Source organism: Mesoplodon mirus (genome assembly GCF_964341445.2).
Source record: "Mesoplodon mirus genome assembly, chromosome: 6".
In the NCBI taxonomy this organism is placed as follows: Eukaryota; Metazoa; Chordata; class Mammalia; order Artiodactyla; family Ziphiidae; genus Mesoplodon; species Mesoplodon mirus.
Genome location: NC_138982.1, coordinates 105608943 through 105628193, shown reverse-complemented (window position 1 = coordinate 105628193; position 19251 = coordinate 105608943). Strand labels below are relative to the sequence as shown.

The following is a 19251-nucleotide window of genomic DNA, read 5'->3' as shown; positions in this document are numbered from 1 at the left end:
GGGTGCCAGGCTCACAGTGGATTTCTGTTGAATGAACGAATGACAGTCTAACATTAGGCTTACACAAAAATATTTCCATTCTTATAATTAAGATTTTTCAATGTCAGGAAACCATGACTTCTGCACCTTTATCATAATGGTAGTACCAGAAAACAATTTTGTAACATGTAAGTGCTTAATAAATATTTGTTTTACTTAGCAGGTAACAACTATGTAAGCACTTATTAACTACCAATATAATCCACTAAGCAACTGAGCAATACTCTAAGGAAGGTACTATTAGTGTGGCCATTTAGACATGACATAACTGAAACTTAACACAGTGACCAGTATGAAGTAAAAGTGTAATAATAATAATAAATATTTTTATTTTATTAAAACATATGTCCATTAATATGTTATACAGATAGATCATATACTTTTTATTTTAAAAAGAATAGTGAAAGGAATTGAAGTCAAATGTCTAATAAAGTTATAGAACTATAGTACCTAGTAAAGTGTGGAATAACATTGGCAAAACTTTACTCCACATAGAATAGCAAATTTATCATAGATAAAAGACAGCAGGCTCATTTATAATATAAATATGAAGCAGTCTAATAGTCAAATTTTGTCATTAATTATATTTATTGAATTTCAAAACAATAAAATAAATTGCACTTGTCAGAAACTGTGGTGACCTTAAATAAATTTGAAGACTCTAGACTAGTGAAGTAAGAATAGGAAATAGAAATATCTTGAATTTAAAATACATTCCTATTACTTTATAAGGAAAAAAATCCATATATTCCAATGACATTTTTTGTCAACTTTAGCAGAATAATAACATTTGTGTACTGCTTCCTGGGTGCTGCACACTGTTACAGATGTTTAAAGTGCATGATCTACTTTTGTTAACATCTCTAGAAAGAGTTTACTATGATTTTTCCCATTTTACAGTTGTGTAAATTAAATCATAGTCTATTATTAAACCTCCTATTAAGTAGCAGAGCTAGGCTTCAAACCTAGTGTCTGTCTGTCTCTAGAGCTTAGACCCTTATCAGGGCTCCCTAAGATACTCAATGGATAAATGATTAAAAATGTTCCAATGAAACAGGGTTGCCACCCTTCTGGGAAGAACAGCCAAAGAGTCGTTGCAGCTTTAAAATTGTTGCTAAAAAGCAGCTTACATCTCAGAAAAATGTTTTCAGGAATTACACTTATCATGTTAAAAAATAAACTGAGTTATCTGAAGATCTGTAAAACTTAGCATATGTTCCACAGTGACATGAGTTAATTTCATTTCCATCACTGTGAATGCTCCACAGGTATATAATAAATTGCTATGAATTACTGTGTCTGTGACCCATTATCATAGCAGGAAATTACATGAATCTCACAACTGGTATGAAATGTACTGCTGTCAATGCTATGCATTAATTTCTAAGTAGTTGGCCATTTGTAATAATTCTGTAAATGTCCATTTTAGCAGTGTTCAGTCTAGACAAGTTAAGCCAATGTGCATGGAATTTTCCCCTATATTTTCAAGCAGTTATACTGAATTCTAAAATTACCTTTTTATTGGGCAATTTCATATTAAATATTTTTACAAGAATTGGAAACATGATAGTCTCATTGTTTTACTCCCTAATATTTAAGGGAAATTTATTCTCTGAAAAGTGAAGTTATTTGGCTGTATATGAACAGAAAGAGTGGAAAAAATTCTGATAAATTATAAATGATTTCCCCCAACTTTTATAGAATAGATAAATGGTTTATTAATGATTTTTTTAACTATTTTGGCCTGCTCTTTATGGAGGTAATTTTCAGATAATGGTATATGTACTTCATGGTTATAGTTCTAAAAATAACATTTTTACAATTATGTTTCTTTTACATTATAAATAGAAATATTTCACCATTAAAATCAAACTTCTATAGTGCAAAGTATACTTTTCCTACCTATCCTTTACACTGGCATTTTTCCCTTCAGGAAAGGTAAATTTAAATAGCAGGTTTAATTGAAAACTTTCTACAACAGTGAATTTAGATATGGTCTCCCCATGGTGTGTTTTATATTTTAGTGTATCTTTTGCAAGTTATTCCTCTGGCTAGAAATTCACTTTTTGGTAGATCTTTAAGCATTTCACATAATTTTGGAAAGTTTTTCATTGCCACCCACCATCTCTCAAACTTTAAGATCCTTTTTCTTCATCTTTCAAAAAATTTTCACCATATATTCCAAAAATCTTTATCATAAATTTGTTAAAACATATTTTGTAGAAATTCATTTCCTTCTTTTTTTAATTATTACAAAATACTTATAAACATGATACGTGTCTTATATTTACTTTGTTAAGGCCACTCTGTGACACATAACTATCCAGAGTATTGATTTTTAAAACTCAATGCCTTCTGTACCCCAAAGCATACTTCTGTGCTTTGTTAGTTATATAAGTTTAACATTTGGCACATCACATGATATTTTAGTAAGTCTCTATAAGTTATTCGGGTTTAAGCACAGGGCTAAATGTTTGGGAGGGAAAGATAAGCCAAACCAAAGACCATACAGGGGAGAAAGGATAATGAACAAAGAAATAAATGAAAATGTCTTCATAAAATAAAAATGGATATAATAATGGTTATAACATAAAGACAGTATGTTCCTTAAGGACAGGTACCATTCCTATCTCCTTCATTACTACATTATCAATATCGAGCTTGGCACATAGTAGTTACTCAATAAATATTAATTAAATGTTCTTCAAATCAGATATATAGGATCTAATGAGAACACTATTTCATAAAGGAAAAATTAAAGAAACATTTATTTACATACATGTACCCTTGAATTTTTTTTTTCTGTTGTTACCTGAAATCTTTCAGCACAAACAGGAATCTTTCTGAAATATGTTTTAGTAGTCAAAAACTTATAAGAGCTGTGTTACTCTCTGCACATGTAGCCGTATCCTATATAAATTCATAAGAAAAAATATATCCCTTTATAATCTCTTGGGAAATATTCACTGTTCATTCACTCAACAGAGGTCATCTTCTTCAGGCTTCTCTTCTGGATCTCTGCAGTGGTCTTTCTAAAGCCCCTCTTTTGCCTCCTCTTTGGAGAACCAACTCCCAGTCCGGAGTAAACCATGTGCCTCTTTTCAGTAGTTTCTCACGGTAACAAATGAAATAAACACATATCAGCTGATATTCCCAAATTGGCCCAGACCTTTCTTTTCTAAGTAACTGCCCACATCCCTGCTGCTCAATGCCCTACATTCCAGCCTAAGTAGAACCCAGTTCCTTAAACAGGTTCTGTCCTCACATGTCTTCCTGTTTGCTCACACTATCTCTTTCAGTGTGTCCCCATATTTCTACCTGTAGAAGTTCTAGTCATCCTACCTTTCCATTCCTTCTTTAATGCTTTCCCGGAACCTCCTTCCAGCAGTAATCCTTCCTTTCCCCACAGCTCCTTGCAACACCTCAAATAGACAGCATATCATCATCTGCCTTCAGTGATACTTATACCTCTCCCTCCAGCATCAACTCCTGAATAGCAAAAGTCACATTTTACTTATCTTTACTATCCACAGTTTTTAACTTGGACTTTGCATATAGAAATATTGAATAAATGCATGTGGAATCAAATAACACTGCTATTATAGAGGCATCTTAAAAATCACAAATCATTACAGAAATCACAGTAGGAGACTACCAAATTACAGCAAACTCTAAAAATTGTAGCATGTCTAAAACCAGTTGTCTTATATTTATACCAGGAGAAATATGTGATTGGAGGTAACCCTCCCCCACACACTGTTTACATCTTTTTTGTAATGCACACGTTTTGCATTTACCACCAGATGCAAAATAGAAGACCACTATGATTAGATTTATGTTGTTTATTATAATTATATCTTACAAATCTTTGTGGGAGGTGGAAGATGATGTTATTCAGGTGAGCTTCTACATAAGGCACATCTGGGCCTTGGCAAATCTGGAATAAAAAAACAGATGGGATGAGGGCTGAGCAAAAGATCCTTCTACAGAGACAGAGGCAGGGCTATCTGTAAACTTTAGACATAGTTTCTGGGGAGATTCAGAAGTCTTGCAAGCTGATAGTGGAGTATGCTCTCAGGTCAAGTTGAGGTCAAAAGTTGGCCAAGGGACATAGAACACTGGTTCCCAACCTTAGGGAATCACCTAGGCACATTCTAATCACCTAGGCAGTGTAAAAAGAAATAGCTTGAATAGGCACCTATGAAGCAGTATGTTAAAAAAGCTCCCTGGCTAATGCTTAGCCAAAATTAAGAACCTTTGAGGTAAGGAAATTAGACAGACTGTACTCAGAAATATGGGATATTTGTCCACAGGTGCAAAGATGTGGCAACAGCCCTGAGATCTCAATACAGTACCACTAAATCAATCCCAGCTGGGAGGAGAATAACTAAAATTAAAACCCCTAGAAATGGTGAAGCTGAGGATGCCCTAGTTATTGTCTCCGTCTAGGGGTTTTAGGAACTGAGAAGTACTAAGACTGAACATGGAAGCTTTGTGAGTATGAAGTGCTGGGTAAAGACAGAGAATCCAAGGTAGGGGCTGATGGAGTCCCAAGAACCCCCACATGCTCAAGCTTTCAGAAGACACTTCCTTGAATAGCCTGTGTCTTGTTCTAACTACAGAATGTACCAGAATGTACCTAATATCTGAACAGAGATCATACACTTTCCTGGTCCTAACTCTTTCTCTCACTCTCTGAAATCCTGTGTTGGCTTTCCTCAATAATAAGCTCTGGTCTTTTCACTAGTTTCCTAGTTTTCCAGCTCTTTTCAGTATACTTTACCCAGACTAGAGCATTGTCCTCTCTATTTTCCACTAGACACTTCTAATACCATTATCACATTTATGCTAAATACTTAGGAGTTAAAGGTGGGTGGGAGAATGGATAGTAGTCATTATTATTAAGATTACTAGACATACCATCTGAGGCATGTACCTTCTATGCCTTTTTATCTTTAGACTCTGGCCTGCCTCTTGTTACTGATGCTAGATTTCCAATATCATATCCCCATCTTCTCTCTCCTCAGTCCTCTGGTTACAAATGTATTCCTCTGATTTGACCCCAAATCATCATCAACTGCAACAAAACTCCCAAAACCCCAAAATTCTATTTTTTATTTGTCTTGACAGTTTTATTTTACTCTACCTTTTAACGTGATACTATTACAAATGTGTGTGTGTGTGTGTGTGCACTTTTGAGACCTGTGGGTTAAGAAAAACTATTTATGAATAAATGGAAATATAATGATTTTTGTAGATATATCTGTGCCTGACACTTGACAGTAACATCCTTCCTGTAAGTGATTATGCATTGCCACACTTAAAATGCTGATGCATGGTAAATGTCCAAATATTTCTAGGATGAACACTGCATTTTGAAATAGCTATGATGTGTACAAAGAGAAAGAAACATAGGAGTAAAAACATGAGTGGAGAAAGAATAACATGAACCAATTTAATATCACTTATAATTAGTGAGCACAAGATTAGTCATCATTAGCACTTTGTAAAGTACAGAGCTATGTGCTTCTTATTAACCACTGAATTACAAATGTAATATTGCAAACCTAAGAATATTGGTTATCATTTTCTTTTTAGTATCATCTGAAAATTTCTAAGAAACTGGTTTAAACCTTATAAGGTAAATCATAAAGTTATTTTTCTCACTTTCTTAGTATTTCTTTATGTTAGCCAATGCACTAAATGTAATGCAGGTTCTCCCTCTCTTAAAGAAAATATACACATTTTCCTCCTTAATCCCTATTGGCAAGTAGCTAAAAATGTATCTAAGAGTAATTAATATCAACAATGAATATAAATCTTTAGTTACTATAATTGAGGTTTATCAAAATGAGAGTTGTTAGGTTAAATGCCGATTAATTGTTAAAAATATGTTTTCCCTCAAAATACATGTTTGACTCAGTGACGAGGAGCTGTTCTATCTAGTAAATATAAATTGATTCTCCTTTACATCTTACATTGTATTTTGATGATAAGGAGGCTCACTGTGCTTATGCTACGGGGAATAGATTTCAGAATGACCCTTCTAGGGAAAAGAGATCTGGACATGTGGTTTTCTTATAGTTGTGTGATCTGGAAAAAGAAAAAAAAAAAAAGCAAGAAATTCAGCTCTGGTCTCTGTGGTCTAATGATAAAAGCTTATAGTAAGAATCTGGGAACCACGCTAAATACCAGAATTATTGATTTTGGGGAATTTGAGCTTTAGAAAGAATTTGAGTTCTTACTAGTTCTGTGTCCCCTTCTGCTGAAGACAATGTTACTGCTTCACACCCCTTGAACAGATTTTTTTTTAAGGATTAGAAAAATGAAGAGATAGATGCTTTGTACCTCCCAATTCTATATGGCACCAATTCTTTGTTGCCCATTTCATTGTCCACGTTGGCCTTGGCGCAAGGACTATGACAGTATGTTATCTCTAATAATTTATGAACATATCCATTAGTCCTTGGAATAGGAAGATAGGGTAAATATGAGTATTCTTTAAATTTATAAAATGTAAGTATTACAACAGCAACTTTAATTAATGATTCCTGTTGTTGCGTTGCTGTTACAAAAATGCTCATTTAGGAATTTTATTTCCACTGTCTAGTCCTCAGCAAATGCTAGTCTGTTGTTTTTTGCAAGTGGTCTGAGATGGCAAGCCACCATCGCTTACAGGCAATATGGTCTTCATGACAAATTAATGAAGTGACGGTTGCTCTCTGCAACCTTTTCATGTGCAAAGAATGCTGGTGCTGTTTGCATTATCTTCTTGCAATTTGTACCTCTGCATTCAAGGACTTGTGATAGCTTGCCAATTAGCGTTGAGAGGAAAATGTTAAATACAGTGAGATCTCCATAATTAAAATCATATTTTACATTGACTTATGAAAATCGTTACATAGTGTCATTTCTGTTTGATGTCTAGTAAAATGCTGTCCATAGCAGGAGAAACTTGCAACTGATTCATCAGTCGAAGTACAATCTCATATCTATTCTGATAAGGAAATCTTGAACTAAAAATTTTTAAGTCAGTTGGTTAATTTTTAAATAATGATGTCCATGATTTAATGTTCTATAAAATGCCCACAGAAAACATTTATTCTCTGAAGATTTTGTTAGCTCTGTGCTTTACGATGCCATTGTAGAACCAATGTAATGGGAATAGAGAAGATGCAACATAATACTAACTTTTTAACATCACAGTTTTTCAGAGCTCCAACTCAGTTCACTCTGTTTAATTTTTCTGATATTAAAGTTATACATTAATTTTGTTTTGAATGTGACTTTATTATTATAGGCACCTAAGTGTAAAATCCTCAGAATTGAGAATCTCATGTGTACTTTTCTTCTTTAAAGCTCTCCGTATAATACATTTATAGAGTAGATGTTTGAAAATGATATATTGGTTATTATTAAAAATACAGTATGAATATTTTCTTATATTAAGATATAGATATATCTTGTATGTTAGAGCTAGGGTTTTCTAAAATAATCAAAATTTGTTCCTTTGTTGGATTTTGGGCTTGACAATGAAGACTAGCCAATTTTGCCTCCAGAAAATGAGTGTCTCTCATATTCCAGACCCTGAATGATCATAGTTATTAAAATAACTGCTGTTTAATTATTTGCTTTTGTTTTGCTCTTAGATTGGTAGGAGAGCTAAGGGGAATAAGGAGTTCTAAAACTGTGTTTCTCACAATGGTGGGGTCCACAAATTGCTTTTGATATTCAAACACGCTAATGTAAATAATTATTTTCTCCTCTAATGAGGTTCAAAGGCCAAATAAATGCCATATTTCTTTGCTTTTGGTTACCATCAATTTAAAAAAATAACATTTTATCTCATTTTGTGACTAGAAGTTGTGGATTGGCATTCCTATGTGTTTTTAATAAATAGAAAAAAATGTTAATACACTTTAAATGCCATTGATTTAGTTTAAAAGTATTTAAAACTTACTCCTTATGAAAATAAGTAACTCTCTTAATGGAGGAAAATTTAGGAACCCATTTCTAATGGGCTTCAGAAGGATTTCATTTATTTATTTATTTACACAATTAAAATATATTCTCTAAGAACTTTATATTCATTATTTCCTTGAGTTATTCCTACATATATTAAAAGAAAAAAATAATTTTTATGCATCTCCCAAAAGGTGAAGTTGTGTGCTGCATATTATAGAGGATATGAAGAGGTCTAAAATCTAACAAATGCATATGAAACAAAATTAAACTAATCTAAGTATGTATCATGAATTAAATTTATAAAAAAGGTATTTAATAAATATTATATAAAGCAGAAAGTTTCTTAAGCATGGCAGGGTTATGGGAAACATCAAGGAGAAAAGAACACAGACCAGTGCTCTCTTTTTTTTATAGCATAAAAAAAGAAGATCCAATACTTCTTTTGAAAACAGTAAAAAATGTTTACATTGACAAGAACATAGTATGTGCATAAGTGAAACATATAATTCACTAATCTCAATTCAAACTTTTAGAAAAAAATAAATATAGGTTGGGACCAGTTTTTGGAAAAACACAAATACCAAACTAAAGAGTGTGAAGTTATTGCATAGGTAATGGGGAACCATAGAAGATTAGAACTCTAGTATGACATGGAAAAATATGTATTTTACTGGTAGCAATATAGGCTAACCTGGGCATGGTATAAAGAAAGCGTAGACACAGGAGTAATAGAAACAGATGGTATAATAGTTGTAGAATCATAAGTAACACAAACAATGTGTTGCTAACTTAAAAACTTCTCAAAACCTATCTAAGGATCAAAGACAGCACTGCTTCACTGTTCTAAAAAGTCTTGAAACTTTTTGAAGCAGTTTCTGCTCATTTATTTTATATTTCTTGTGATTCCATTGACACCCTCATCTTGTATGCACTATTATTCATCATGCTTAACTCATTAATTCTGCCTCTCTTTTTTTCTTCTTTGATTCTTCAAGTGGGAAGAGATCAGCGGTGTTGATGAACATTACACACCCATCAGGACTTACCAGGTGTGCAATGTCATGGATCATAGTCAAAATAATTGGCTGAGGACAAACTGGGTCCCCAGGAACTCAGCTCAGAAGATCTATGTGGAGCTCAAGTTCACTCTCCGGGACTGCAATAGCATTCCATTGGTTTTGGGAACTTGCAAGGAGACTTTCAACCTATACTACATGGAGTCTGATGATGATCATGGGGTCAAATTCCGAGAACATCAGTTTACAAAGATTGACACCATTGCAGCTGATGAAAGTTTCACACAAATGGATCTTGGGGACCGTATTCTTAAACTCAACACCGAGGTTAGAGAAGTAGGTCCTGTCAACAAAAAGGGATTTTATTTGGCTTTTCAAGACGTTGGTGCTTGTGTTGCCTTAGTGTCTGTGAGAGTGTACTTCAAAAAGTGTCCGTTTACAGTGAAGAATCTGGCTATGTTTCCAGACACAGTACCCATGGATTCCCAATCCCTGGTGGAAGTTAGAGGTTCTTGTGTTAACAATTCTAAGGAAGAAGATCCTCCCAGGATGTACTGTAGTACAGAAGGTGAATGGCTTGTACCCATTGGCAAGTGCTCATGCAATGCTGGCTATGAAGAAAGAGGTTTTATGTGCCAAGGTAAGAGTCTTCTCTATTTTCCCTGCAGTGGTATTTCTTACCTGTGAACTTATGGTAGAGTAATTGAAAGAAATGAACCAAACCTGAACTCACTTGGCAGCAAAACATGCCTCAAACTGAACAGAGTCTATTTATAGACTAAATTTATCCATCCCACTTGATGTGATGATTCATAATTTGATGTAGAAATATTAGCATGTTTGATTATGTTGTGCTAGACTACACCCCACTAGACGAAATGAAAGAAAAAAAAGTCTCTGTCTCTTTTATGTAGAGGGAAGAAATATAATTCGCACTCAGCTAATCTGAGTCTAACAGAATTAGATCCTGCAATGACTATTTATGTTTGTGCTCATCACTCTCATAGCAATAGGTAATTCATTGTTATAAAGTATAGTATTTTCTTCAGTGACACCTGTGCTTAAAATACGGGTTTACTAACAAAGCATTAGTGTTTAATAAAAATTATTTTATTTAAAAATCCAGGTTTGGTCCTTCAGTGTTTAATGTATAGAGGAGTAATGTAAAAATTTTTAAATTTTGCTTCATGATTTGGCCCTTTTGGCTGCTAAGGAGGATATATATATATGTGTGTGTATATATATATATATATATATATATATATATATATATATATATATACCACATCTTAGGTGGGAATGCATATTTGATCCTTTATATAGAATCAGAGAACCTGAACTGTGTTATCAAGTTGATTTTTATTAAAAATCTCTTTACACTTGAAGTAAAATCAATTAAAAGATAATCTTTTCCATAGAAGATTATATCAGATGATAAGTTCCACTTAATCCCAAAATTTGTTATTTAGCATTAGGCAAGGTTTTGTGTTTAAGAACACGGTGAAATTATTATTAAATTTTTAAATGTATAAATACACGGGAGAACTTAAGTAACTAGTCTTTGAAATCTAGTCTGTTTTAATACCTCTGTTTGCTGTTAAACTCTGTCAAAAGAATTGAGTTTGATATTCTACTTGTGGTCGTTCAGTAGGACTCAAGTCCATGTGGAAGAAATGAATCTACGTTATACATAAATTGACCTTTCTAAGAATCTGAACAGAATATAGCATTTTGCTTTTGACTATGGGTAGTTTATAGAATTTCTTTTTAATGACAGCAAGTGGTACTCTAGTCTGATATTTCTCTGTGTTATTTAGATCCTTGGCAAGAGCCATCAGAATACTGTTACTAAGTATGGCTTTGAAATTTCTAAAATTGAAACAACATACTAGCTACTACTTGCTTATGTATATACATGAGTGGCGAGAAGTCTCAATAGCCTTTATATTCCACTTTGAATTATATTTTATCACTATGGTATTATTTGTGATATACTTGTGTGATTTATTTTAAATAAAATAACAAAGGCCTAGATCAGGAAGAGTTGAAAAATTGTCCATTCCCTCCAGTTTGGTTTCTACTGATGCAGTCTCTGATGTCCACACCAAGAAAGGAATAGTGTGTCCCTGTCTCAACAATATATATCAATATATGTTGAGCTATCTCATAAAATATTCCACTGAGCAAGAAACCTATCATTGTTTGGATGTTTGGGTTTTAAATAATTTTTATATGATACTTTATATTTCATTCAAAGTTACAAGAAATAGAAAAATAAGTATCAGTAAGTAAATAGAATCATAAAAATGTTAATAAAAATAAATAAAACAGGGCTTCCCTGGTGGCGCAGTGGTTGAGAGTCTGCCTGCCGATGCAGGGGACATGGGTTCATGCCCCGGTCTGGGAAGATCCCACATGCCACCAAGTGGCTAGGCCCGTGAGCCATGGCCACTGAGCCTGAGCGTCTGGAGCCTGTGCTCCACAACGGGAGAGACCACAACAGTGAGAGGCCTGTGTACCGCAAAAAAAAAATAAATAATAAAAAAAAATAAAACATACATATAATTAGCCTATATTACAAGCTGTCTTGAGGACAAACTTTAGTAGAAGAATTTTAAAAAAGAGAGTCACATTAAGTTGTATTCAGAAAGTTTACAATAGATTCATAATTGCTTCTATTTTTTAACCTCATTTTAATTTACTGAACCACTTCTTTAAAGTAACTATTATGCTACTCAGTGATACCCTATGTCAAAATTACTCCTGGAGATAATATTTATGTCAAATTTTTACATCCTTGAGTCTTGTAGTTTATTATATTGAAGGACATCAATAGCACCTCCTTGATATAGTGATGCTATATTATCACAGTCTTTTTCAACATTTAAAAATACTGGTTGCAGAATAAGAGATATGTATGCATAAATAGCATAGAATTTTTTATTCTAAGAAAAAATCTTGAAGGTACACCAATAAAAATAATTATAGTAGAATTAGAGATAGCACATGAAATGGGATATGATTGGGACTGACTTTTCAGTGATGTAACTTAAAGATGCAGCTTGTTCTTATGGTTATATCTTGACATTTGCTGATGTTGCCAGGTGAATTTTGGCTTCCTCTCTTTTCATAATAAGTAAAAAAATCCTTTGTGTACTCAGATTATTAGACGATGTGTCAAGGTCTTCTATTTCATGCTAATTTACATGTAGTACCTAGTCTAAACCAACTTTATTTTAACAAATATTTCTTTTAATAGGTCAGGTTAGTGCACAGTCTACTATGACTTAAAAATCCAATACTCAACCAATTAATTCTGGCCTGGTATCTGTAATAAAGTAGGCCATCATGGCTTGAGGCTTGTAATTTTGCTGTTGTTGTCAGTGGTGGTGATGGTGTTTGTTATGCTTTCCTTTTTTAATTTTAAAAATTTGGCTGGTTTTTAATAAGCTTGTGGACTAGTCAGAATAGCTTATGACTCTCACAAGTCATTGTTTTATCAGCAGTACTTCAATTTAGGCACACAAAAGGAATGGTAATACTTAGAAAAGATACAGGTGAAAAAGATAACTAAATAGATTTCCTGTATTTCATGAGTTCATTTTTGTTTTGTTTTGTTTCGTTTTACAAAAGGATGGAACAATACCTTGACATACACATAGAGCCAGATTTTAAACACCTCAGGATAATTTTATAACACAATGATCAGCAACCATAGGCTTACAGTTCCCTAAAGCAGAGGAAAACAAGACCCATTCACTTTGTTTCAACAAGTATTTAAGGAGCATCTACTTCATTCTGAGAAGTATAGTAAGAATTCAGAGATTTTTAAAAATATTCATTAAGCACTTATTGGATGCCAGACACTGTGCTGATTTGCTAAGTTATGTCCATGATTTATCTCATTTATCCTTCAAAATAACCTATAAGTACCTCCTTATTATTATCTCCATTTTTAAAATGAGAAAAAAAAGCTTTGATAGCTTAAATATCTTGCCTTAGGTCCCTTAGTGAGTGCTGAAGTTGCAATCTGAAACCAGGCAGTCTGATTCTAAAGGTTGCAGTTGTAACCTCAACCCACACTTCTTCCCTGTGATTCAGTCCAGTGGTGGCAGAGACCAGGAAACCCCACAGGTACATAGATTCTACTGGAGTTAGAGTACTGTGTATTGAAGGATGAGTAGGACCATAGAGAATTAGCACAAAGTTAACCAAGAATCTGTCACTATAAGGTTCATCTGTTTCAGTTTATTTATCACATCTTTCTGTTTCTAGGTTTTTAAGAAAGAAGAATTACTAGCCAAAATGTCATGGGAAGACTAAGCTTAGCCCAGGTGATGTCTAACAAAATTTGGATATGTGGATTGACAAACATCTTAAATATGCCAAAAAGTCTACCAAATTTAATTCAATATCTGTAACCATCTGTAAACTCTATGTAATAATGTACCAGACACTGGAGAAACATAGATGAGTAAGTCAGCGTATCTCCCTTCTAAGAGCTCACAATCCAGTATGAAAGACAGATAAATAAATGAATAATTTTATTGCAAGACAGACCAATAAATCTTCTACCGGGTACAGACTGCCTTGGCAGGGTAGGGGAAGGAGAGATTAATTTTGAGTATTTCAAAATTAATACTGGAAATTGTTTATTAATAACGAGAAGTCTCTGCATTGAGAGTTTTGGACTCATCACTATTGTGCTTAGCAACTTTTGGGGTAGGGAGAAAGGGCTAACTAACTTACCCAGCTTATGCATTCCAGAAGGTGCAGTTTATAATTTGTTTATTAAATCATTATCTCAAAAGTCTCATAATGTGTAGAAGTCCCATTAAAGTTTTGCGTTCTGAGCTTGTTCCATAGGAAGGCCTTATAAAGGATCTAAATTTCTTAAATAGGTCATTTTCTGGCTTTAGTAATGAAATATTCTGAATTATCTATTTCACTCTACATGGATATTTCGGATAGTTAAAGTTCAGCGAACTAAATGATGGAAATGAGACAATCTCTGTTTGATAGGAAAAATATATTGGTAAAAATATTCTGTAGTCAAAAAACTCATCCATCAATTTCAGAACTATAAATAAAACCAAAGTTATCTTTATACAGGACCAGAATTTTAACCATGTCGTTATACTTCTCTTGTATTTGATGCAAAGTTTAACACCAGTCCACTTTTCCTGAAATGAGAAAAAGTAGTAAAGTTATGCTTTGACCATTTGTTCAATTATTAAACATTTATTGAGCCTCTACTATGTGCCAAATTCTGCTGAGCGCACTAGAAAGAGAAAGATGAACATTATCACTGCAAACTAATTTGGTTTATAGTTCAAAAATGTGTGTGTGTGTGTGTGTGTGTGTGTGTGTGTATTTTAAAATGTTTTGGTCTCTGCCTCCAATAGAACATATGTTTTTAAGTGAATTATTAAACAGAGCTAAGTCAATAGTTTAAACTTAAAAATAAGTTATGAGTGTGTTGAGGGAGGAAGTATTTGCATGCGAGGAGATGAATGACAGGAAAATAAAATTTTCTGCAGTAAGATGCTTTATGTTGCTAATCTTCTGTTTCTTTGCTAGAGAGGATGGGGAAAAGTAAGAGTAGAAGATGATGCATCTCTGTCTTTCAAGGACTGGTTAGAGAGAGGAAATAAGGGAATGGTGAAAGAAATATTAGTAACTAAAGCATCATTTAGGAATTGCATATCAAGTAAACTGGAAATACAGGAAAAAGCACCTACAGGAGGGTAGAGAGTGTTTATTATAACGAATTTGGTAAAATAGAAATGCACATAAAAGTAACCACACAAACTTAAACTAAGAGGTAATATAAACATTAGTAAGGAAAGTAAGAAGTCATGCATCAACTTGGTTGTAGCAATTTCTCTAATATATAATTTTAAAATATGGCCTTTCTTTAAATAAGTTATCTCTCATGGTATCTCTTTTAACTTACTGTGTGTGTGGCTTAAACCTTATTTGGGCCATGTTCCTGAGATTTGGGCAAACTTACTGAATGTTGAGAGTATGGTCAAATTACAGGTTGAGTTGTTATTATAGGATGTCAGTAAACCTCTTTTTAACCAGATAACATTGAAAAATTAAAATTATGAGACTTAATCATCTGCTAATTGCTTTCAGTCATTGACAATCAAGATTTACTTGGTTCATTTCACGTGGGAAATCCTTCTTACATCTCAGCATAACACTTTTCACTTTTTAAGATTGGAGGTGTGGGGAAATTTCACGTTAATACAAAGGGAACTTTGTGATATGTGTGTGTGTGTGTGTGTGTGTGTGTGTGTGTGTAATCCTAGCTAATGAATTATGTTATCTGTTTTAATTTAGTTTGGAGAGAAGAAATGAGAATGCTAATGGCTTTTTATGTAGTCAATTAATTACATTTCAGGCAGATACCAGGCAGTTACTATAAATATTCCTTCCTCCTACAAACTTTGTTTAGCTTAATGTACCAAATACCTTATTAATGTCACTGAAGAATCTGTTGCTCTGTGTTTTATCTGTGTGTGTTCATTGTGGAATGCTAACTTTATTCCTTGTCCCTGTACATTAGCAACTGAGTAGAAAAGTGTGTTTGATGTGACATATGTCGACATCTAGATTTCTTGATGGTTATCTGTAATTATGTTTTTTTCACCTACCAACTCTTACTCTTTACCCATTGCTCTGTCTGTTCAGAAAGTCTCTTAAAGAAGCGGTCAAGCCTTCAATAACAATGATTTAAAGATTCTGCTTGCTCTGACAGAGGAGGTAGAGAAAATTGAAAACCTTAGATGTTTCTTATCACCTACTTAGTCTCTGCACATCTTCTAGAAGTACGAGGTGTTCATATGTTTTAATGAATTCAGAAGCGTTTCTTTACAGTTGTTTTCAGACTGGAAGTTTCTTGAGGGAGGAACTACATCATGTCTCTTTAAAGGACATTGTGTCTACGACCTAGCAGAGTGTAATTGATGAAGTTTTCAATTTGATACATACTAGATTAATAATTATTGGGAGATTTCTATGCCAACTATGCATTCTTGGAATGTAAGTTCTGGAGAGAACATACCTCTCATTATATATTTTTGAATCCACTAGGTTCTTAAGAATATCTTGCACATAAAGATGTATATCTTATCTAATTTTAAATGAATGCATTTGACTATTAGGTCACATACAATTGCAACACACTAAGACTGGAATCATCTGAACTATCATTATAGTAATAAATGGATTATGAAAAGTAATAACAATACTTTATATGGTAGCCAAGAGAATACTTTTTCTCTTTTGTGAATTTATGATGACTATTATTTTTCTGGCTTGCAAAAATCAATTTCCACTAGTTTCATACCTATAATAAAGCAAGGATCTAACTACTTATGAAGATGCTAAAATAACTTTATCCCTTAATTTTACACACTTAGTACTTAAGGCATTTATTCATCCTGTAATGACTGCACTGAGATTATCAGGCTTCTTACCTTGATCTGTAAAAATTTTATTCATTTTCCCTGAATTTAAAATGACAGCACTCCATTCCCACTTTGCCTTTAACTGTTGCAACCCATGACTTTTCAGACCAAAGAATTTATTTGAATGAAAGATATGTCAGGGCTTCCCTGGTGGCGCAGTGCTTGAGAGTCCGCCTGCCGATGCAGGGGACTCGGGTTCGTGCCCCGGTTCGGGAAGATCCCACATGCCGCGGAGCAGCTGGGCCCGTGAGCCATGGCCGCTGAGCCTGCGCGTCCGGAGCCTGTGCTCTGCAACCGGAGAGGCCACAACAGTGAGAGGCCCGCGTACCGGTAAAAAAAAAAAAAAAAAAAAAAAAAAAAAAAATATATATATATATATATATATATATATATATATATATATATATGTCAGTAAGTAAATAACTTTCAAATAAAACAGATACGTTATGACAGCTTTATAATAGCTATAAAACCTTTAATTAATTCAAGTTGTTACATCTTCTCACCAATTTATATAATAAATTATGGTAGTATTAACATGATTCAGAAAACTTTCTCAAGTTTGTCCTCAACATTCAGTTTGCATCTAATTGTTCATTTAGCCAAAGGCTCTTGTCACTGACAAGTGCTTGGGCTCAAGAGTCCCAGAAATGTTGTGTGGATATACAATTTGAGCCCCAGTTTCCTTATCCACAAAAGGGGAGCAACAATATCTACCGTTTAGAATTGCCAGCGAATGTATACATAGCCCATTGCAGAGTATCCAGCACTGGGTAATAGTATTTGAACAACATCATTATTGTCGTACATTGGAATCATTGGATTGTATAACCTTCTTTGCTCTCTTGTTTAAATCTGTGTTAAAACACTTACATATGACAGACTCACCAATTCAACAGTCTCTCTTCTAACTTAAACATTAGAACTTAGAGATACCTTGAGGGAGAGCAACTGTCTTTAATGAATATACATATATTCATTATTCATTAATTGGTTGTCCACCTTCTTCCAAACAGGAGTTTTCTTTTCTGAGGGGACATCATTTTTAGTTCTATTAAACCTCTAGTCTGTTCAATCATAGGTGATATTTCCACTATTCTTTTTGTTGCTGTTGTTAGCTTTCATTTTCCATCTTTTTTTTTAACATCTTTATTGGAGTATAATTGCTTTACAATGCTGTGTTAGTTTCTGCTTTATAACAAAGTGAATCAGTTATACATATACATATATCCCCAAATCCCTTCCCTCTTGCGCCTCCCTCCCACCCTCCCTATCCCACCCCTCTAGGTGGTCATAAAGCACCGACCTGACCTCCCTGTGCTATATGGCTGCTTCCCACTAGCTATCTATTTTACATTTGGTAGTGTATATATGTCCATGCCACTCTCTCACTTTGTCGCAGCTTACCCTTCCCCCTCCCCGTGTCCTCAAGTCCATTCTCTAGTAGGTCTGCATCTTTATTCCCATCCTGCCCCTAGGTTCTTCATGACCTTTTACTTTTTTTTTTTAGATTCCATATATGTGTGTTAGGATACGGTATTTGTTTTTCTCTTTCTGACTTACTTCACTCTGTATGACAGACTCTAGGTCCATCCAACTCACTACAAATAACACAATTTCGTTTATTTTTATGGCTGAATAATGTTCCATTGTATATATGTGCCACATCTTCTTTATCCATTCATCTGTCAATGGACACTTAGGTTGTTTCCATCTCCTGGCTATTGTAAATAGAGCTGCAATGAATATTATGGAACATGTCTCTTTTTGAATTATGGTTTTCTCAGGGTATATGCCCAGCAGTGAGATTGCTGGGTCATATGGTAGTTCTATTTTTAGTTTCTTAAGGAACCTCCATACTGTTCCCCATAGTGGCTGTATCAATTTACATTCCCACCAACAGTGCAAGAGGGTTCCCTTTTCTCCACAGCCTCTCCAGCATTTATTGTTTCTAGATTTTTTGATAATGGCCATTCTGAGTAGTGCGAGGTGATATCTCATTGTAGTTTTGATTTGCACTTCTCTAATGATTAATGATGTTGAGCATTCTTTCATGTATCTGTTGGAAATCTGTATATCTTCTTTGGAGAAATGTCTATTTAGGTCTTCTGCCCATTTTTGGATTGGGCTGTTTGCTTTTTTGATATTCAGTTGCATGAGCTGCTTGTAAATTTTGGTGATTAAGCCTTTGTCAGTTGCTTCATTTGCAAATATTTTCTCCCATTCTGAGGGTTGTCATTTCATCTTGTTTATGTTTTCCTTTGCTGTGCAAACGCTTTTAAGTTTCATTAGGTCCCATGTGTTTATTTTTCTTTTTATTTCCATTTCTCTAGGAGGTGGGTCAAAAAGAATCTTGCTATGATTTATGTCATAGAGTGTTCTGCCTATGTTTTCCTTTAAGAGTTTGATAGTGTCAGGCCTTACATTTACGTCTTTAATTCACTTTGAGTTTATTTTAGTGTATGGTGTTAGGGAGTGTTCTAATTTCATTCTTTTACATGTAGCTGTCCAGTTTTCCCAGCACCACTTATTGAAGAGGCTGTCTTTTCTCCACTGTATATTCTTGCCTCCTTTATCAAAGATAAGGTGACCATATGTGCGTGGGTTTATCTCTGGGCTTTCTATCCTGTTCCATTGATCTACATTTTTGTTTTTGTGCCGGTACCATACTGTCTTGATTACTGTAACTTTGTAGTAGTCTGAAGTCAGGGTGCCTGATTCCTCCAGCTCCGTTTTTCTTTCTCAATACTGAT

The 19251-nt window shown here is 34.0% G+C and overlaps 1 protein-coding gene across 2 annotated transcripts in view; it reads left to right on the top strand.

The window, feature by feature from the left end:
- Positions 1–19251, top strand: part of EPHA3 (EPH receptor A3) — a gene marked incomplete at both ends in the record, with an annotated part of 362616 nt that overhangs the window by 85771 nt on the left and 257594 nt on the right. For both annotated transcript variants that reach the window (XM_082625509.1, XM_082625508.1), the window contains one exon: positions 9000–9660. In XM_082625509.1, coding sequence (XP_082481635.1) covers positions 9000–9660 — 661 coding nt within the window. The remainder of the gene's footprint in view (positions 1–8999; positions 9661–19251) is intronic.